Source organism: Saccostrea cucullata, unplaced genomic scaffold (assembly GCF_032062105.1).
Source record: "Saccostrea cucullata isolate Sc308-1 unplaced genomic scaffold, CSIRO_AGI_Scuc_v1 ctg4364, whole genome shotgun sequence".
NCBI classification, from domain to species: Eukaryota; Metazoa; Mollusca; class Bivalvia; order Ostreida; family Ostreidae; genus Saccostrea; species Saccostrea cuccullata.
Window position 1 is genome coordinate 6,157 of NW_026930960.1, and position 22,288 is coordinate 28,444.

At 35.1% G+C, this 22,288-nt stretch overlaps 1 protein-coding gene across 1 annotated transcript; it reads right to left on the bottom strand.

Annotated features, from left to right (window-relative positions):
• Positions 1–1,688: 1,688 nt before the first annotated feature.
• On the bottom strand, positions 1,689–22,252 carry LOC134230728 (myosin-IIIb-like). The gene is made up of 13 exons (XM_062712565.1): positions 21,853–22,252; positions 18,820–18,885; positions 17,241–17,468; positions 10,601–10,715; positions 10,203–10,356; positions 9,972–10,074; positions 7,902–8,022; positions 7,454–7,525; positions 3,892–4,027; positions 3,367–3,598; positions 2,803–2,976; positions 2,216–2,358; positions 1,689–1,809 (listed from the first exon to the last, which is right to left on the bottom strand). The coding sequence occupies exons 1-13, from the start codon at positions 21,943–21,945 to the stop codon at positions 1,689–1,691; spliced, it is 1,758 nt and encodes a 585-aa protein (XP_062568549.1). The 5' UTR covers positions 21,946–22,252.
• Between the last annotated feature and the right edge of the window lie 36 nt (positions 22,253–22,288).

The following is a 22,288-nucleotide window of genomic DNA, read 5'->3' on the forward strand; positions in this document are numbered from 1 at the left end:
TTAATTGTTAAATTTTATTTCAATTTAAATTAAATACACTTGCATTCTTACGAGGTAAGGTGACATGCTAGTAAATAAAACAGACTAAGGGGAAAAATCCTGCATAAAGTATTTTCTTGGTAATGAGAACATAATTCTAATTTTCTGTTTGCCTTTGTACAACAAATGTTAATCTTATTTGCAGACCTTTTGATGAAATCATCCATAGAGATCCTTGCAGAATACCCATCCTTCCTTATTACATATCTCACATTCTATTGTACTTTAGCTGGTCTCGCACCATGACTTCATTGAAGGTGTCTGATGCCATGCTGGTGTTTGGTTTGATACACCTGTGTTACAAACCCAAGATTAAATATAATCAATCCAAAAGAAATCTACATAATGTTCCTAGTATTTCACTTTATTCTAAATTAGTTATGAAGACGTAAACATAATTCTAACCTCACAAAATATGGATCTGCCTGTCTCATCTTTTGCAATAGCTGAGAAACTGATTTCTGAAGAGTGAATAAAAGCACTTGTACATTTTTTTTCAAAGGTATTAATGTAATTCATGTAAGTTTTTTATCTTTAACACTAGAAATATGTCCATAGGACATGAATGCCCCGCCGAGGATATATTAGTAAAGCAACATGAAAATTTGTATGTGTATAAAATTTGATCAGAATATCTTGAATAGTGATGCAGCTGAATTGCTTGTTTGGAAAATATAGGTCAGATCCAGCATCCGAAGCAAGTCTGGTAGTGTCCATCCCTAGATGCATCATCCATGCAAGTTTGGATCAGGTAGGGCTTATAGTTACTTGGGAATGAAAATAAAGGTCAAATCCAGCATCTGAAGCAAGTCTGGTAGTGTCCATCCCTAGATGCATCATCAGTGCAAGTTTGGTTCAGGTAGGGCTTATAGTTCCTTAGGAATGAACCTGCTCCAAAAACTTGAACCTGGTCACTCATCTGGAAAATGTAGGTCAGATCCAGTATCCGAAGCAAGTCTGGTAGTGTTCATCCCTAGATGCATCATCCGTGAGAGTTTCGTTTGGGTAGGGCTTATAGTTCCTTGGAAATGGACCTGCTCCAAAAACTTATACCTGGTCACTCATCGGGAAAATGTAAGTCACATCCAGCATCCGAAGCAAGTCTGGTAGTGTTCATTCCTAGATGCATATCTTTGCAAGTTTGTATCAACATATGAAGTTTGATAACACCATCTTGGTATGTTTAAAACTGAGCTAAACACTAATTTGAGAAAAGTGAGGTCAAGGTCAAAGGAAAGGTCAAGGTCATAAAATGTTGATGCAGTTGCATAGCTCTCATCAATATCTATCTGCATATGAAGTTTGATGAAAAATATCTTGGATAGTTTCTTTGAAACTTAGCTTTGAACAGAGCTAAACGCAAAGTGTGATGGAATGACGGAAGACGGACATGACAAACACTATATGCCCCGGCCATATTCATGGCGGGGCATAACAAAACCATTTCATATCTTGACTGTTAAGAGGAATTTCCATTATTTTTACCTGAAAGTAACTCATCACTGTTTTGTGGTCTTTTGGCATATAGATGAGTTCCGTTGGTTTACCGACCTTCCCATATCTATAAGGTGATTGAAAAGAAGGATGTATAGAACAATACTTAAAAATTTTTTTGGCAAAAGCATCACTTTATAAATGCCTCCCCCTTCTTACTTGTCCTTGAGGGTGCTTCCCAGATCAGCAGCCAGCATCCTCCCCCTGTCTGTCTTTGGTCTGATGGAGGCTCCCAGGCCTGGTACTTTCCTGGACATCCTTATATTGGCCATGGTACTGAAATCAAAATAATTTCATTTATTACTAAATGATAGTACACAATTATGGACTTTAGTGTAAGTTGATTTTGGTTTACTGGTTACAAGGACCCATGTCAAGTGATATTGACCAGAGACAAAAATGATACTGTAAACCAATTATCATTTAAGACAACTTTTATTCACAATTAGTCAGCTCGAATTCTATCAATAATGACTTATAGGAAACATTCGACATAAATACACAATGAAAAAAATAAATGCAACTAGAAGTATTTGTGACAAACATAAAATCGCTAAATTCAGGTATATTTTTCGCTGGCATGCTTGTCAATAAAACTTTAAGTAATAGCGGTGAAGATTAAGGCATTAAGAGTCCTCTTAGATTGTATGCAACTGTTTACTATTTACTCAGTATTACTTACTTAGATATCGTTCCAGTGTCTCCTTTCTTGATGGTAAACAAGTCTGCAATGCAATCGTCTGTGCTTTGCTTCATCACCTTTTCCAGATCCTTGTTCAAACTGTCTCGGTTCTTCTCCAGTATGTTGTTACAGTTGTACCACACCTACAAGCATAAATATTTGTAAAGGTATCTAATAATATTAAACTGTACATCATATTAGAATTTATTTTTTAAATGGTTCATTGCGGAGAAAATTTGTATACCAGCACGGAGACTATACATCTTAGATGTCAGCAGAGCTTACTTTTGATCTCAGTCTCACTGTTCCACAATTAAGGTATGTATAGACAATTGCTTGTATTTTCAATGCATAGAAAATATCTCAAGAGTGCATGTTAACATCAAATGCAGTGTTCAACTGAGTTATGTACTTGATTATTCATATAGAAAATTACAATCAAATCACCCTCAAACTGTAGAAGGGGTAGCATTTTGTAAAACTAGATAGACCTACAGAAAAACAAAGAATAGGCTTTGTACATTTTACCATCAAATAAGCTAGCTCTTCTAAACTTTGACCAGAAATGCTAATGAAAATGAACTTACCACCCCTGCAAAATGTTTGACACCGAATTCTGCCCTTTCACCCCTTGGGAACGTGAGGAGGTTGTGTAAAGCATGACTTTTGTTGAAAGTTTTTTTCAGTCTCTCCACAAACTTCAGATCAGTACCCTGAGCAAACTTGGATTCCTCATCAAGACACGGCCAAATCCCAATTGTCTGCAATAAGTAAAGAATAAAATGTTGTATTTTCAAAAAATGAGTAAAATGTTCCATTGGTGTTTGAAGAACAATGTGAATATATATTACTTTTATTCTAAAAAGGTAATTTGGTCCAAGAAGAATATGAAAAAGGAAAAGAAAAGAACAAGAAGAAAACTGACAAAATCAATGTCTACCCTTTGACAGGGAGGCATATTATATAAATACATGTACCAGTTATCAAGCCATTCTTGACTGGTAAAATACTTGATTTTACGATTTTACAAAATCTCTCTAACATTGTATAAAAATATTTCAAAAATGTGTTGGTTTTAAGGATAAAACTTAAAGTACATGTACTTAAAATAGTAAACCAGAGCTATGAAATATGTTGTATATGATACGTACCGAAAGTTCAAATAACTGTATAACATCCAGGTTGTCCTTGAACTCCACTTTATCCTGAGGTATTCCTTCAGAGTCATAGATCTGTTTTTCTTGAATGATCACAACTTTGTTCATGAAGTTTTGCAACCTTTCATTCACAACGTTAATGCACATTTGCTCAAAACTATTTGTCTTGAGCTTCTCAAAACCTGCAATGTCTAGAACACCAATCTCTGTGGTTTCCTTCCTTGCTCTGTAACAAAATTCAGCATTTTCTAATTTTTAAAATGAAATTTTTTTTCAATTTAAATATATATATATATATATACTGGTCTTATCAAAATATCTAGAATGAAAGAATCCAGGCAAAGTCTTTTAAAAAAAATTCTTTATAGGGGTTTGAAATTTGACTTGCCTGAAAATTATTCTATTGCTTAAGATAACATTCGCTACATGACCGTTTCTATGTAATCCTTTGCCACTGGTCATTATGGAAAGAGCATATATTATAGTTTAACCAACTTTAAAATACATAAAACAATTTACTCTTTCTTGCGAGGGTGCAGATTGTTGTTGATTTTCTTCACAATCCACCCAAACAGTCTCTCGTACATGTGTTTAGCGAGGGCGTCTCGGCCATCTCTAGCTTGGTCCAAACTCTTAAATACTTTAATTTCTTCACCTGTTTCAAATAAAAAATGAATATTTTATTGATAACCTTAAATTGAATTATAAGTAACTATAAATAACAAATTCAGCTGAAGTACATTGCATGTAAATACATGTATTACATGAGCTTTACAGGTTTTTTTTTTATGTTTTTCTTCATTTAAGTACATTTTAAGTAATCAGTATACATTTAAGCAAACTCATGTGATATTAATTCCATGTTTACAAAACTTTTGAACATTTTGAAATCAGTTTCATTTGGTAAAATGGAAACTGCAGTTTTGTAGAAATTTTACTATGTACATGTAGTACATATTGACTGACAGTATTTACTTTCCATAGAAATTATAAAGTTAAATGTCAAACTCAATACTATTGAAGAAAACGTGTGAAGGTTGAAATGGCTGCATATGTAGTACTGATCAAAAACAGCATTGAAAAAATATTAAAAAACGATTCCAGTAAATAAGCAAAATCCATTTGGTATTTTGTTTGCTGAAACACTAATATACTAATTAAATAAGTACCTTTGTACAACTGCAAATCATTGATTTTAATCCAAGCAAATAAAAATGCATTTTCTTATTTGTTTAAAGCACACACTTTTCCTACTGTGTGAAAAATCTGGATTTTTTTCTAAATAAGCAAATTCAAAAGAAAATCACAATAGCCATGAAAGCTGATTAATTAAAACAAGAGGCCCCTGGGCCTTATAGGTCACCTGAGCATTATTCAACAACTTTCCAGTGACTGAATTTGATCCATGTTTTAAGCCAGATGCTATAGCATTTACAATCTGGTCATCATAACTATACACTTAGCAGTTCCTTAGTTTGGTTACTTTATACCCATAGGCAGGGTAGGGGAACAAAAAATGCATTTCAACTAATCAGTAATATTCAGCAATAATCAGTAGTGCCGCTACCACACATGAACCCTTGACTCTTAGGCCTAGATCCACACATTGCACTATTTTTGGAAAGGCATACTTGCTTTTCAAAAATATTTGATTAATACCAAGGAGCACATTTCAAACAATTCATTCATTTTCAGTACATAAGTACGAGTACCGCCCCCCCCCCCCCCCACTATGGTACAACTGACCCTGGGGCCTTGAAATTTACAATTCTTGAAGATTAGGGATTGCTCATAACTATATAGGTAATTCATCTGCTTAAAACCTAGGAGCAAAGATGAAAATACTCAAAGATTTAATGTTTTTTCACTATACATGTATAATCAATACAGCCCCGCCCTAACACCAGAATCCCTGACCCTGGGGCCATAAAATTCACAATTTTGGCAGAGGCACTCTTGTTCATCATAACTATGTACTTAGTTAGTTTATTTAATACCCAGGAGTAAAGAAGAAGATTTTCAAAGAATTCATGTATTTCCTCTATATAATCAATAGAGCCCCACCCTGACACCAGAACCCCTAACCCTGGGGCCATAAAATTCACAATTTTGGTAGTGGCACTCTTGCTCATCATAACTATGTACTTAGTTAGTTTATATAAAACCTAGGAGCAGAGAAGAAGATTTTCAAAGAATTCATGTATTTTCACTATATAATCAATAGAGCCCCGCCCTAAAACCAGAACCCCTGACCCTGGGGCCATAAAATTCACAATTTTGGTAGAGGCACTCTTGCACATCATAACTATGTACTTAGTTAAATTATATAAAATCTAGGAGCAGAGAAGAAGATTTTCAAAGAATTCATGTATTTTCACTACATAATCAATAGAGCCCCGCCCTAACACCAGAACCCCTGACCCTGGGGCCATAAAATTCACAATTTTGGTAGAGGCACTCTTGCACATCATAACTATATACTTAGTTAGTTTATTTAATAACCAGGAGTAAAGAAGAAGATTTTCAAAGAATTCATGTATTTCCTCTATATAATCAATAGAGCCCCGCCCTGACACCAGAACCCCTGACCCTGGGGCCATAAAATTCAAAATTTTGGTAGAGGCACTCTTGCTCATCATAACTATGTATACTTAGTTAGTTTATTTAATACCCAGGAGCAGAGAAGAAGATTTTCAAAGAAATAATGCATTTTCACTATATACTTATTTAGCCCCGCCCTAGTACAAGAACCCCTGACCCCAGGGCCATGAATTTCACAATTTTGGTAAAGGACTCAATGCTGATTACAATCATGCAAACAGTTTGACTGCTTGATGTCCAGGAGTAAAGAAGAAGATTTTTGAAGATTGCATTAATTTTAGTGGTTTTGGCCCCACCCCCCAGGCCCCAGGGGGGCAGGGACCATGAAATTCACAATTTTTGTTCCCCTTCATCCATAGATGCTTTGTGCCAAATTTGGTTGAAATTGGTTCAGTGGTTACAGAGAAGAAGCTGAAAATGTTCAAAAGTTTACGACCGATTGACGACGAACGACGAACGACGTACGACGGACGACGACGGACAAAAACAGATAGCAATAGGTCACCTGAGTGACTCAGGTGACCTAAAAATATTATATTGTAAAATTTTTATTAGAAAATTTTTTAACAATCATGTCAACTTTAAGAAATTATAAATATTCAAAGCCAAAAAAAAAAATAAGTGCCATATTCCTTAACAATCAAATTAGGCAACTACATGTACTGATCATGAAAGCTGAATTCTTGTACCTGAGTTACCATGACCTGAATGAATTCAAATTCAAATAAATAATTATGCACTAGACTTAATGTGCTTCATGCTGAAAAACTGTATTATATTATTACTGTAAGATATTTATTACAGTACCTTATAACCTAGAGGCCCATGGACCGTAATGCTCACCTTAATTTCCCTGTTCCTAATTTCTTCAGACAATGCATGGCTACATCCCACCACTCGGCCATGATTGGAACAAAGGAATGTAATCTACACTACCTCTACCCCACATTAGTCTTTAGAGTTTGAATTTTTTTCAGAGTCTTGATCATTACCAAAACATAATTTTAAAATGGTATTAAAATTTTCATAGCACTTAATTATTTATAATTACATAATTTTATTAGGTAAGTTTTTTGTGCTTTAAAAAAAATACTGATATGTAGAGACTTAATTTTGTGGATGAAGTACTGAATTGTTGTATGTTTAAAAAGTAACATTTCATGTGGAAGACATGAATTTGCGGACCTCTTCATACCTCCATCCCCCAACCCCTTAAAAAACAACAATTTAACCCCAACACAAAAGTTATGGCCCTATGTAGTGGATTCAAAAAAGTCCTTAACTTTCATCCCCCCTCCTTCCCCAAATTGACTATAGACTCTGCTTGAACAAGTAATATGACATAAAACAATGTACACATATCAATCTTTTCATTTTAATATATATACATGTAATAATTCAAATATGTCACATATCATTTCCAGAACTCCAAGGACTGGTAGATTATATGATACTCCTAAACTGTTCACAATAACCTTACCTGCCATTATTGTAGTGGAAGATATTAGAGCATGTCCGAGTGCTTCACAGTCTACATCTAGCAGCTCAGCGGCTGTAAGGAAATCATTTTAATGAAAGAATCAAAGTCTTCCAAAGGTCTTAATGTCCTAGATATTTCTATCTGGTGTGCTTGATATAAAGACATGCCATACACATTTATTTGAAAATTAAACTTCTAAATCTTACATAATTATATTGTATTGCTATGCAGAATGAGATAAATTGTATTATAAGATAGATGCGTGAATCAACTACTGAAAATTTCAATATAACATATCCAAAATTCATTCTGATTCGATGCCTTTTATACAAAACGCAGATATCTCTGGGAATTATCAAATAGCCTGCCCTAACAGCAAGTAAATTCAGGTTAAAGGTTAGAAATCATCAGAATACAAGAGTAGCTTCAGCCCAATACACTGTCTTACCATGCTCAACCAACTCTGTATCTACAATTTTCAGTTCCCCAGAATTTTTGTCTGTCTCTTGAAATTCTACTTGACTTAGGTGCAAGATGGCTGCCAGCATACAGGTCATGACCTTTCTGTCCTGTTACAATACAATGAATTTAAAAAATGTGAAAAAATAATCCCATATGTGAAACATAGGTAATCCGAGATTACAGAGCTCACCTCCACAAATGTTGTCTTTAAGTAAGGCAAAATCACACAATTAACCAACAAAAAGTGCACATCCCAAAATGAAAATATTTATGCAATTTTGATCTGATACTTCGGAATAGACCTATATAAAAACTTCAAACTAGTTCTTTTTCATGAAATTGTAGTTAAAATCCAGCATCTGAAGCAAATTTGAGTTTTCATCCATTGATGCATCATTTGTGCAAGTTTGGTTTAGGGCAATGTTATATAAGCCTTATAGTTTTTTGGTAGTAGACCTGCACCCTTACCTTTTACCTGGTCCATTATCTGAAAAATGTATGTCGAATTCAGCATCCGAAGCAAGTCCATCAGTTTGCATCCTAAGATGTATCGTCCATGCAAGTTTGCTCATTATAGGGCTCATAGTTACTTGGAAATGAAACCTGCATCAAAACTAACTTTTTCACTTATCCACAAAATGTAGGTCAGATTCAGCATCCGAAGCAAGCCTGGTAGTATGCATCCTTATATGTATCATCCATGCAAGTTTGATTACTAAAGAGCTCATAGTTACTTGGAAATGAATCCTGCACCAAAAAAAATTATCCTGTTCACTCAACCATTAATTGTAGGTCAGATTCAGCATCCGAAGCAAGTCTGGTAGTATGCATCCTAAGATGTACCATCCATGCAAGTTTGGTCATTATAGGGCTCATAGTATCATAGAAATCAAACCTGCATCAAAAACTTTAACCTGTTCACTCAACCTGAAAATGAAGGTCAGATTCAGCATCCAAAGCAAGCCTGGTAGTGTGCATCCTTAGATGTACCATCCATGCAAGTTTGGTCATTATAGGGCTCATAGTTACATGGAAATGAAACCTGCACCTAAAACATTAACCTGTTCACTCAACCTGAAAATGTAGGTCAGATTCAGCATCCGAAGTAAGCCTGGTAGTATGCATTCTAAGATGTATCATCCATGCAAGTTTGGTCATTATTGGGCTCATAGTTACATGGAAATGAGACCTGCACCAAAAACTTTAACCTGTTCACTCAACCAGAAAATGTAGGTCAGATTCAGCATCCGAAGCAAGCCTGGTAGTATGCATCCTTAGATGTATCATTCATGTAAGTTTGGTCATTATGGTGCTCATAGTATCATTGAAATGAAACATGCATAAAAAATTTTAACCTTTTCACTCAACCAGAAAATGTAGGTCAGATTCAGCATCGAAGCAAGCCTGGTAATGTGCATCTTTAGATGTATCATCCATGCAAATTTGGTCAACAAAGGGCTTATAGTTACTTGGAAAGGAGACCTGCACCCAAAACATTAACCTGTTCACTCAACCAGAAAATGTAGGTCAGATCCAGCATCCGAAGCAAGCCTGGTAGTGTAAATCCTTAGATGTATCACCCATGCAAGTTTGGTTAACATAGAGCTTATAGTTCCTTGGAAATGAGACCTACACCAAAAAACTGCACCAAAAATGTTAACCTGCTCCAAAAACATTAACCTGGTCATTCCTCTGCTGAAATTGCAGCATCTGAAACTTTGACTGGTACAATGAAACACACTAGAAGCATCTTCCATGCAAGTCTAATCAATATAGGACATAGAAGTACTTAAAAAGAAAACTGCTCCAAAAAACTTAACCTGGGACACCGACGCCGACACCGACGCCGACACTGAGGGTATTACATAAGCTCCCCCAACTTCGTTGAGGTGAGCTAAAAAGAGAAAATGTTTACAAGACTAACCCCCCCCCCCCCCCCCCCCCCGCCAACACACACATACATTCTCCAGAGAAAAGCAAAAGATCATTATCATGAAATTGGAAAGTAAAAACTTATGCTGCAACTTATAGCTCATCAGAAGTCAAATCAACTTACAGCTTCTGTCATCCCTATCTGCCTCAGAGTTTCCATGTTTTCTTTATACTGTTTGGCATAATGTTGTGTCAATCGTAAATTGTCAATACTACCCAGTAGTATGCTAAAAATAGAGAGAATACATTGAACTTCTTTTTCTGCATGTGTTTAAAGTTTAATTAATATAACGCATGCTACATGCCTTAAAAATTAATCTAAAAATTAACACTTTATTTGCAGTCTCATTTTTACTTGTATGATTCAGGCTTCCGAAGGTACAGAGCTTGCTTTTCCTCCTGTGACATCCCAGCAAGCATTCCATAGAAAATATGGAAATTTCCCTCTCCACAATCCTGGCTTCTTCCTACCACTCTGCATTTCTCCAGCATGTAGTCTTTGATCATGGCTAGAAATATCAATTAAGATTACATGTAAATAATAATTAACATTATTTTACAAGGGATAAGAAAATCAAATTTATCTAAATTGTCCATCCAAAACATAATGTTATAAGCATATTTCACCATGACATACTTAATTAAGCTATTTGCAAGATTTATTGTACTCATCATTAATTTACTGGCCAGCATCATTTCTGTTTCTTTTAATTGCGTAATTCCACTAAGGTACCAGCCAGTACTTGTTCTTACCCCCAATCACTTGTCCATCACCTCTAAAACTCAACTCCAGAAATTTGGCAAATCTACTGGAATTGTCATTCATGATTGTCTTGGCATTCCCAAAGCTTTCCAGTAAGGGATTCACCTATTTAAAAGTAAATATACATGCATATCAATCAGTGGTACATTTTTGAAAGAATGATAGCTGAAATTTATGAAGTTCAGATATGCTTAACCTTCTTCATTTGCAAAGGACTTAGAGGACAGTCCTATATTCACCTTACCTGCATCTTTTGACAAAAAACTGCCAGGTTTATGCCTTAATATTTTTTTTTAAAATATGCATCCAATATAACACTTAAATGGTCAGAGCTGCATGTCCATAAAATTTTTTTTTTCCAAAATATTGCCTAGGATTTCCTGATCCAGGAAGGAGGGGGGGGGCTTTTTCTTCAAAATTCAAGTTGAATATGTTGATATAAAACAAAATTTAAAGGCACAGTGAAGATATTATTGTCTGACTATTTGTCACATGCATCCCTTAATTGTCAACCAAAAACCTTATTTTTGCTTAGATTTGACACTAATGATGTGTTTTTGTGGTGCATATTATAGCAGGTTATGGACTTGTTTGATTAAATACTTTTGGTTGTAAAAATGCTTTCAGAGCTAGGGGACATATCAGTGAGGCATTATGCAATTTTTAACGAATAATAACTTAATTTAGTTTGGCCCCAATTGTTCAATGTGTTGTGAGATGTGTATTGTTTCATTATGTATATAATTAGTAACATTAAGTTTCTTGAACATTCCAGAGTGGTCAACATGTTTGGTCATTTTATCTAGAACATTCTTAAATTTTGTGTATGTCCAGATTGTTCCAGTAATATCATGTTTTAACAATTTCTAGAATATTCTAGATTTATATTACTGTATAAATACCCTGTCAATTCGATGCATAGATACTCTTGTCGTATAAGCATCATTGAGGTATTACTGGGATATAATTTCACTGGGACATTGTGTGCAGCAACGGACACTCTGATGTATGTATTTTTAGATTTTTGCTAAGTTTGTACTTAATGATTTGTATATTACTGTAAATAAATTATTGTTAAGTTTAAACTGTGTGATTGATCTTTGCTGGCATTTAGGGTTATTCTGACCCATAACAGAATTGGGGGCTCGTCCGGGATAAAGAATTTTGCACTTTTGCAGTTTATTGTCAGAATTTTGTTTATTGAACCGTTAAATTTGACTATAAGCCAGCAAATATCAACATGGTATTTTCGGTCACAGACTTTCTTAGTTCACCAAGTGTTCAGGTTTTTGATACGTTAAAAAAGGATGACTTGATCGCATTAGGTTTACATTTTGGGTTAGATGTTAAATCCTAGCTCTCAGAGAAAGCAAGACATTAGAATTAAGGTTGCAAACAAACTAGTAGAAGAAAACATCTTTGAAAAATATGATCTTCCAGAATATACAGTTAAATCAGAATTAGGCTCTTACAAAATGGCAGAATATCAGTTTCAATTAGAGTTAGAGAAAATGCGATTAGAAAGAGAAAAATTAGAAAGAGAAGAGCGAGAAAGAGAAAGAGAAGAACGAGAGCGTGAACGAAAATTTGAATTAGACAAATTAGAAAGAGAAGAACGAGAGCGTGAACGAAAATTTGAATTAGACAAATTAGAAAGACAAGAGCACTTTGAGTTAGAGAAATTACGATTACAGCACCAACCAGAACCGTCATTTGTCAAGAATGAATTTGACGCAGCAAAAAATATTAGGTTAGTTCCGAAATTTCAAGAAAAATCTGTAGACAAATATTTTCCCCAATTCGAAAAAGTCGCAGAGAATCTTAAATGGCCACAACACGTTTGGTCAACACTGTTACAAAGTGTACTGGTTGGCAAAGCAGCTGAGGTATACTCTGCACTAGGGGTAGCTGAAAGTTCAGACTATGAGAAGGTCAAAGCAGCAATATTAAAAGCATATGAATTAGTACCTGAAGCGTATAGACAAAAGTTCAGAAAGTATAGAAAGTTTGATAATCAAACATTTGTTGAATTTTCACGAGAGAAGGAAGATTTATTCGATCACTGGTTTAGATCTAAGAAACTTGATAAAACTTTTGCTAATTTGCGCCAAGTCATCCTGGTAGAAGAGTTTAAGGAATGTGTTCCTCAAGATTTGAAAACACATTTAGAAGATAAGAATGTGAAAACTCTTGAAGAGGCAGCAGTCATATCTGATACTTATGCTCTGTCTCATAAAAAGAATTTTGTTTCAAGATCTCAGACTAGCAGTAATTCTACCAATTCAGACACATATAAAAAGAGTGGTTCAGGGTCTCAGTCTTTCACAAGTTCCCAGTCTCCATCCCAAGGTGGTTTTAAGTCCGGTCCAGGACGTGTTGAAGGATCGTTTGGAATAGGGTCGCTTCCTACTTGTAGTTATTGTAAGAAAAAGGGTCATCTGATCAGTGAATGCTTTAAACTTAAGAGAAAAAATGATTTTGATAAAACTCAACCAAATGCTTGTGCGGCAGTTAGAGGTGATAGAGAAGCCTTAGTTTCGATTTGTTCTGACACTCCTGATGTCCAGGGTTCACAGTCCAGTTCTATTGATTCTATGGAGGATTATAAGCCCTTTATGTCTCAGGGATTTGTTTCACTCGGTGACTCTAGCGAAATAAAACCTGTCCAGATTTTGAGAGATACTGGTGCTGCACAGACGTTATTGTTAGAGGGTGTGCTTCCTTTGTCTGAGCAGACTTCTACTGGTGGGTCAGTTTTATTACAGGGTGTGGAGCTAGGCGTCATTGATGTTCCCCTGCATAGAATTAGTTTGAAGTCAGATTTAGTTACTGGACCTGTTATCGTAGGTGTTCGACCTACTCTTCCCGTTCCAGGCATTTCTTTGTTGCTAGGCAACGATTTAGCTGGTGGAAAAGTTGTACCAGATCCTATAGTTTGTGAGAAAATCACTCCAGATGTCACGTGCGATGATGAAGATGATGACATTTATCCAGCCTGTGCTGTTACTAGAGCGATGGCTAGAAGACGAGAAATGGAGGCAGACCATACTCAAGCCTTTGACGAGACGAATTCCTCTGTTGATATTGATTTGAATGACACTTTCTTATCTGACCTTAATGGCACTCAAACAAACATGGAACCACACAAGATCAAGAAGCAAAAGACGACAGACCTGTTACCAACAGTTGGTGGTGAGGCTGATGAGTTTCATCCACTAGTTAGCAAAGGCAAGGACATCCTCAGCCGAGAACGTTTACTCTCTGAACAACATAGAGACCCAGATATCATTCAACTTAGTAAGAGGGCACTTCCACCAGAAGAGGCTACTAAAGTTGGAGAATGCTTCTATATGAAAGATGGCATCCTTATGCGAAAATGGCGACCACCTGACGCATCTCCAGATGAAGTGTGGCGTGTTGTTCACCAGATAGTGGTACCCGCTGCTTATCGTCGAGATGTCATGAGTTTAGCTCACGATACACCTATGGCTGGTCATTTAGGTATCAATAAGACTTATAATAGGATTTTGAGTCATTTTTATTGGCCTAAGCTAAGAAAGGATGTTTCGAAGTTTTGCAAGTCATGCCACGTCTGTCAGATGGTAGGTAAACCAAATCAGAAGATACCATCTGCTCCTCTCCAACCCATTCCAGCTTTTGAAGAACCGTTTAGTCGAGTGTTGGTGGATTGTGTAGGACCTTTGCCTAGGACCAGATCAGGAAACCAGCATTTACTTACCATTATGTGTACATCCACTCGATTTCCTGAAGCCATACCTCTAAGGAATATAAAGGCAAAGAGCATAGTTAAGGCCCTTACCAAGTTTTTCAGTTTTGTAGGAGCACCCAAGGCAATTCAGTCGGATCAAGGCTCAAATTTTATGTCGGGGTTGTTCCAGCAAGTCATGCATGAATTGGGTATAAGGCAATATAGATCAACTGCTTATCATCCTGAGTCCCAGGGAGCGCTAGAACGTTTTCATCAAACCCTAAAAACAATGCTGAAGACCTATTGTTACCAGTATGAAAAAGACTGGGATGAAGGGGTTCATCTTGTACTATTTGCTGCACGAGAGGCAGTCCAGGAGTCTCTTGGGTTTAGTCCTTTTGAATTGGTGTTCGGTCATACAGTTAGAGGTCCTTTAAAATTGTTGAAGGAAAAGTGGCTGACTGAGACTAGTGATCTTAATCTTTTAGATTATGTGTCTGATTTCAAAGAAAAACTTTACAATGCTTGTAAATTAGCACAAGAAAATTTGAAGAGTTCTCAGATGAAAATGAAAATGTGGTATGACAAAGATGCCAGAAATAGGGTGTTTAAGCCAGGTGATAAGGTTCTTGTATTTTTACCTATTCCTGGTCATCCTTTACAAGCCAGATTTTATGGCCCTTATGAAATTGAAAACAAGATCAGTGATGTAAACTATGTAGTTAAGACACCAGGTCGACGTAAAGAGAAACGGGTTTGTCACATTAACATGTTAAAAGAGTATTTTGAAAGGTGTGACCGAAATTCTGTAAAACCAGTTTCCACTTTAGCCAATGCTAAGACTGTTCAAAATTGTATTGAAAGTGATACGAGTAAAGAAATGAATGAGAAAGAGTGTAATCAGAGTGTCCGCTTGAAAAACTCAGAAATTTTGGCTGATTTTGATGCCAAACTTGGACATTTGAACATTCACCAAAAAGAACAAGTTAAAAACTTGATGAATGAGTATCATCAAATCTTTTCGGATGTTCCAAAGAAAACAAATGCAGCTTGTCATGATGTTATAGTTGGCGACGCTCTGCCCATCAAACAACATCCGTACCGTCTCAATCCAATAAAATTGCAGTACCTAAGAAGGGAAGTGCAGTACATGTTTGACAATGACATTGTTGAACCTAGTAAAAGTGATTGGAGCTCACCGTGTATTCTTGTACCAAAACAGGACGGTTCCTTCCGATTATGTACAGACTTTAGAAAGGTGAATTCTGTTACCAAAACTGATTCATATCCAATACCTAGAATCGATGACTGTATTGACAACATTGGAAACGCGAAATTTGTCAGTAAATTTGACCTTTTGAAAGGCTACTGGCAAGTGCCTTTAACAGAAAGAGCAAAAGAAATATCTGCTTTTGCTACACCAGATGGACTTTACCAGTATAAAGTAATGCCTTTTGGCATGAAAAACGCACCGGCTACATTCCAAAGGATGATTCACTCCCTCTTTCAAGACCTCGAGGGATGCGAGGCCTACATTGATGATGTCATCATATACAGCAACACATGGGACGAACATGTCCGAATCATGCGTGCTTTATTTGACATTTTAGCTAAATCAAACTTAACTGTGAACCTTGAGAAGAGCGAATTTTGTCATGCTTATGTAGAGTATTTAGGTCATAAAGTAGGTCAAGGTTATGTTACACCCATAATGGCTAAAGTGGAAGCTATTGCAAAGTTCCCGATTCCTACAAACAAGAAAGAATTAATGAGGTTTTTGGGCATGGCTGGGTTTTACAGAAAATTTTGTCCAAATTTTTCCTCAGTTGTTAGTCCACTTACAAATCTTTTACAAAAGAGGGTTAACTTTGAATGGACAAAGGACTGTGAAAAATCGTTTCATAAAATCAAATCTGTCCTTATGAGCAATCCAGTTCTGTCAACTCCAGATTTTTCTAAGCAATTTAAGCTTACTGTTGATGCTAGTGATGTTGGAATCGGGGCAGCTTTGTTTCAAGAACATAGTGATAAGGTAGATAGAGTTGTTTCTTATTTTTCAAAGAAACTTACAAAATGTCAACAAAAGTATTCCACTATTGAAAAGGAATGCCTTGCTTTGTTGTTAGCCTTACAGCATTTTGATGTTTATCTGAATGTTACTTTGCATCCAATTCTTGTATATACGGATCACAACCCCCTGACATTTTTGCATAAATTGTCAAACAAGAATCAAAGACTGACTAGATGGAGTTTGTTGTTACAAGAATACAACATAATAATTAAGCATATCAAAGGCAAAGACAATGTTATTGCAGATGCCTTGTCCAGAGTATCATAAACATATTAGATTTTGTATTAATGTACAAAACTTTTATTTTAATAATATAAGTTTTCATTGACATTCAAACTTTTTAAGGGGGGAGGTGTTGTGAGATGTGTATTGTTTCATTATGTATATAATTAGTAACATTAAGTTTCTTAAACATTCCAGAGTGGTCAACATGTTTGGTCATTTTATCTAGAACATTCTTAAATTTTGTGTATGTCCAGATTGTTCCAGTAATATCATGTTTTAACAATTTCTAGAATATTCTAGATTTATATTACTGTATAAATACCCTGTCAATTCGATGCATAGATACTCTTGTCGTATAAGCATCATTGAGGTATTACTGGGATATAATTTCACTGGGACATTGTGTGCAGCAACGGACACTCTGATGTATGTATTTTTAGATTTTTGCTAAGTTTGTACTTAATGATTTGTATATTACTGTAAATAAATTATTGTTAAGTTTAAACTGTGTGATTGATCTTTGCTGGCATTTAGGGTTATTCTGACCCATAACAGAATGTTGACATCTTGTAGAATTCTTACCAATGTACCTTGATAATTCTGTCACTATCGTGTATATGTGTACCTTGATAATTCTGTCATGCAGGTCGCCGGACTCCTCTGGACACATGTGCATGAAGTGCTGCACCATATACTTTGTACTCTCGGTTTTTCCTGAACCAGATTCACCACAGACCAGAATAATTTGGTTTGTCTGGTTCTGACGCATCCTGCTATAGGCCCTTGCTGCCACTTGAAAGACATGTGGAGGCAAATTTGCCTTGAAGTCTCTCCATCCATATTCTTCATGATTCTACAACATAAAAATGTAGGTATATTAACTGAATTTACTCAGACAAACTTTTTGGTATAAAAACAATGACATACATGTACATCTACATAAAATTTGTCAAGTTAATTTTGTTAATGAAAAAGAGTTTGATAAAAAAAAATTAACAAAAAAAATTTAGAAAAGAAATGTTTCTCTCCTTAAACTTAATTAGTTACCAATTAATAAATTAAATTAATCTATATAATAAATTTACTAACAAAATTTTAAACCAACAGCTTTTCAGTGTTGCCCTCAAACATAGGACAGATTTAGTCTAGGATCTGAATTCAACTGCTCTTTTCATCTATACTAGATTAAAATCTGCAACAGAAATCCAATTTTCCCTACTTCAAGACATCTTAAATATAGCATAGTTCACTAACAGTTTGATATGATGTAGGTACAAGTTAATGTCTACTGCAGTCCAAACCATCAATGAAATAGTATAAATGTTATTGTTATCCATTGGTAAATTACCAGCTAGTATCCCTCAATGAACGGTTTAAATGAAAGATTACAGTGCACTTGATTGTATCCATGATTGATATCATTTGAGGATACGAAAAGACATAAATAATATATCATCTAGCAAAATGCCACTTTTCTACACTTTTTTAAGCATGGCTATTAGCATGATACATCATAATTTTCATTTCTACATGTGGCGTGTTGCATGGTTCAACATACATTTGTTGAACAAGTTTCGGAAGATATTTTCCAGCTCTTTCTAATTCTAAATATTAACACTTTAGGCTACAAAAACATAATCCATCGATTAATCTCCAGATATTGTAATTAAAAAGAACATTTTAACTGTCATTTTAAAGTAAAGGTGTAATGATCAGTGATAATAAAATAGTTGAAAATGATGCAACATCTCAAGACCTTTTTTTTAGTTGCTGACGGAAATTCTGTACGTTTTATTGAATTAAAAAAAATAGACTAAAGGGGTGGCCAGGTGAAAACTAGTGGACGATAAAACAATAAGCAAGGAATGCACTGATCTCTGCGAGATCTCGTTGAGATTACTCGATCTGACATGAACTTCATCATGTTTATCACTACCACTACCAGGCACATGGAAACCATGATGGTGGCCCTTAGCGTATATTTATCTCATTAGATATATATGTACTCACAACCTTCTGGGTTTTCTTTTAATTAAAACTGCGCTTTGTTCTCTTTCAAAAAGTTAACTGCATACTTACACTGACCCAAAATTAACTTCATTTCTTTTTCGACTTAAAGTTAACACGCTCGACCAGAAGAAAAAGTTATGACGATTTCTCACCTCCAACACTAAAGATCTGATAAATGGGAAGTAACTCATTACCTTTTTGTCGTACAACGGTAGATCCTTGTAAGGGTTGACGGCTATCAAAATATCACCAACATTGGTCTAAAATAAAAAAGAGAACTCCTATTTTATACATTGTACAGAAAAGAACCTTTTCAAATGCATATTGTATAGGCCCTATATAAAGCGTGTAAGGGGAAAATGATTACATGGCCATTTCATTGGCATCGGAAGCAAATTGAAAGTGGGGGAGACCAAAAAAAAAAACCTGAAAAAAAAACTGGACAGGCAAAAAATAAAAAGAACACTTGAAAACACTTTCTATATACCCGAAAATCTTATTTCGTGGTACGCGTGGTTGAAGGGTTAATTAACATAGTTAAGACTGAACTTCTTCCAGTACTTTTTTTTTTTTCAAACGCTACGTACCAACTTACTGCATGCTTACACTGCAATATACCTATTGGACACTGTTGAAAGTGGGGAGGCTTAACCTACGTCCCAATGCTGAATTATGCGCCTATGTCCTGTTTATCTTTACAAAAAAAGTGGGAGGGCTAAGTCCCCCTACCCCCCCCCCCCCGGTCCCGACGCACATGATTTGACAATTATCAGATCAACTGGAAAGATGGAGGGATAAAAATTAATTGGCCTAGCTATTAAATAGTTATTGTCTTTTCCCTAAAACTTTTAAAAGTGGGAGAAAGTCTAAATTGACCTTAGGACCTATGAATTTACCATTATACAGACTTTTGGTGCAAAGTGCTTGCAGTCAAATAACATCGAGGGGAGGGGACATCCCCCCCCCCTTCATTTTCCACACAGCTTTTACATATGTAACTATTGAAAATGCATATTTAAAGGCTCGCTGTCCCTTCACTTTTTTGCACCATAATCAATTAAAAAAGGTAATGTAGTAATATATGTAAAACATTTGGTACTGAAAGAGCTAGGTTCGCCTACCATCCAACCCCCCGGCCGAGCTTGCCCCCCCTTTTTTTTTTTATTGCAATTTTTTCCGGTAAGGTTTTTTTTTCTCTGGCTACCACCACCCTCCCCCACAGCCCCATTTTCAAAAACGATGCTACGTCACTGCAATGAAGAGTGCAAAGCTACGGTGTTTATATAATCGGTAATATATTAAAATATATTTTAAAACATATTGGGTGTTTGGCCTTTCTTCTGATCTCCACGTATCTTCCAATCTTTTTTCTCATTTATCTCCCCCCCCCCACCCCCAGCGTCCCCTCCTTTGTACTCTCTTCGTGCATGAAATCACGATTTACTTAATTTACATGTACGACCTCAATTATTTCATGTACTTATGTCTCATATAAAAAATATACGTGTTGTAGAAGAAAAACGTATACTGAACAATAGATTGAATATGTGTTCATTATTTATACAAGTCGTGGAATACACGGCAAAGTCAATTATCCGTTTAACTTTAAGAATGTCAAGGCATTTAGTCTATTGATTGAATGCTATAATGTTCTGAAATTAATTGGATATGGGCCAATATACATATATCTATCTGTATATTTATATATTACTTCCTAGTTCCATCAGGTCTTGAATGATTCTGGAATTGGGATGTTCTATTTTATTTTGATTGCATAAATTGCGTAAAAAATTCAGGTCATTATTTTCTGAAACGTAAAAAAAGAATACCATTTTATTTTTAACTTCTTCTTTGGACAATACTTTTTTAGTACTATTAGGAAATCAAAGAAATATTTTTTAGGCCGATATGTGTATTCAGTATATAATTGATCACAGTCAAGATCTTTAAAAAATGACACAAAAACCTAAATTCCTATTCAGGATTTCTACAATTCACTAATGAGATTTTTTTTTTTACAAAAAGTTTATTCTCTTAGCCTTTGAAAACAGACACCTTACACATCGATGCTTTCATGTGCTCTTTAAAGCTACACAACTGCACAAGTGTATTTAAATATATCAAGTACACGCAAACTACGTTTCATTTTCGTAACCTTTTTAATTGGTTTTCCCTATATCCCAAATATAGTCAATTGTTTCTGACTGGGTAGATCTAAATTTAAAAAAATATATCGGAATTGATATTTTGCAATTTCTAACAATGAAGGATATTTTTACTTCCTGGTTTGGACATTAATTCTGGTTACTGAACTCCAAGCAACTGGGAAGAACCTGGAGATCTTGAGAATGTTTAAATCTCACATTTCTCTTTGTTCGATATTAGAAGACCTGAATATATTAATATTTGTATTAAGTTAATTGTACAATATTCTATTACAAATGCATGCATTTCAACCTTTTTGGCACTGTATCATTTTACATTATCATGCACTTAATGCATGAAATTGAAATTGACTTTGTCACGTACTGCATGAGTATCTATTTTAAACATTAATGTTGCCAAATAAAAATTGTACAATCATGTTAGGCGATTTTTATTTGTTTATCAAAAACAAAATGCATAAGCTGTAATTGACTGATAGATCTTGTAATAGCAGTCTAGTATTTGTCTAAAAGAGATAAACAACAATAACTTTCATGCACATGCATATGGTCATCACTAGCAAATCATTCAGGAATATACAATGTACTATGATAGTATATCAAACGCCACAAGTCTTAATGAGTTTGCGCATACTTATTCATTCGATCCCTTAACGGATTTTTTTTTAACCAACAGGTTAAACAAAATGATATGGTATTTCCTTAAATAATTGAAATATCATCTTCAAAAAAATTCCTCTATTATATATAATCTTCTTTTTTAAAAATCACATATTATTTCATTTGTTCTTTATTATTTTATTTATTTTTTTGTACTAAATCTAGAATTCAAGATATTTATTAGAACTTGTAATAATTTTATAAAAAAAAAAAAAATGTCTCTACCATATATAGACAAGCATTGATTGATATATAAATTTCTTTTAACTTATTCAAAGCAATGCAATTCATATCGACTCACAAAATATCAAGAGAGAGAGAGAGAGAGAGAGATACATGTATATATATAGAACCACTCTAAAATGAAAATACTAGAATAACTTTCTTTGTGGTATTACTTACGTAAATTTTATCCTGTTCATATCTTCTTTTTACAGCCTGTAAAATTGACTCCTCCGTGAGATCGTCAAGCTGGGACAGGTCACAATCCTCCATTATCCCGACCCCCAGGGATAATTTCAACCTTATTTTTGAAACTCGAAAAACACGATGACGTCAGAATACGCACCTTCGAAATCGAAACAACGGTAAATCACAATGATAAAGGAATGGGCTCTTTAATTTTTAAAAATCAGAAATTCTTTTTCAAATACTCCAACACAGAAAAGATATTTACAAAGCCATCCTAATTATTTAAAGAAGTCTACATAAAGTATGCAGATATTCTATAAGTCCATTTTGGTAAACATCCAAACACGACCTCGAAATTTTGGCCTGCGAACTATCTCTCGCGACGATCCGCTCTGATGGGCTCTTTTTATTCGGGTATATGCTATTG

Excerpts from the sequence above, each read along its gene's own strand:
- LOC134230728 (XM_062712565.1), bottom strand. The coding sequence starts at position 21,945 with ATGGAGGATTGTGACCTGTCCCAGCTTGACGATCTCACGGAGGAGTCA. Across the intron at positions 10,716-17,240 it reads TGCATGACAGAATTATCAAG|GTGAATCCCTTACTGGAAAG; the intron begins GTACACATATAC and ends ACTTTTAAATAG. Across the intron at positions 7,526-7,901 it reads TACAGAGTTGGTTGAGCATG|CCGCTGAGCTGCTAGATGTA; the intron begins GTAAGACAGTGT and ends ATTTCCTTACAG.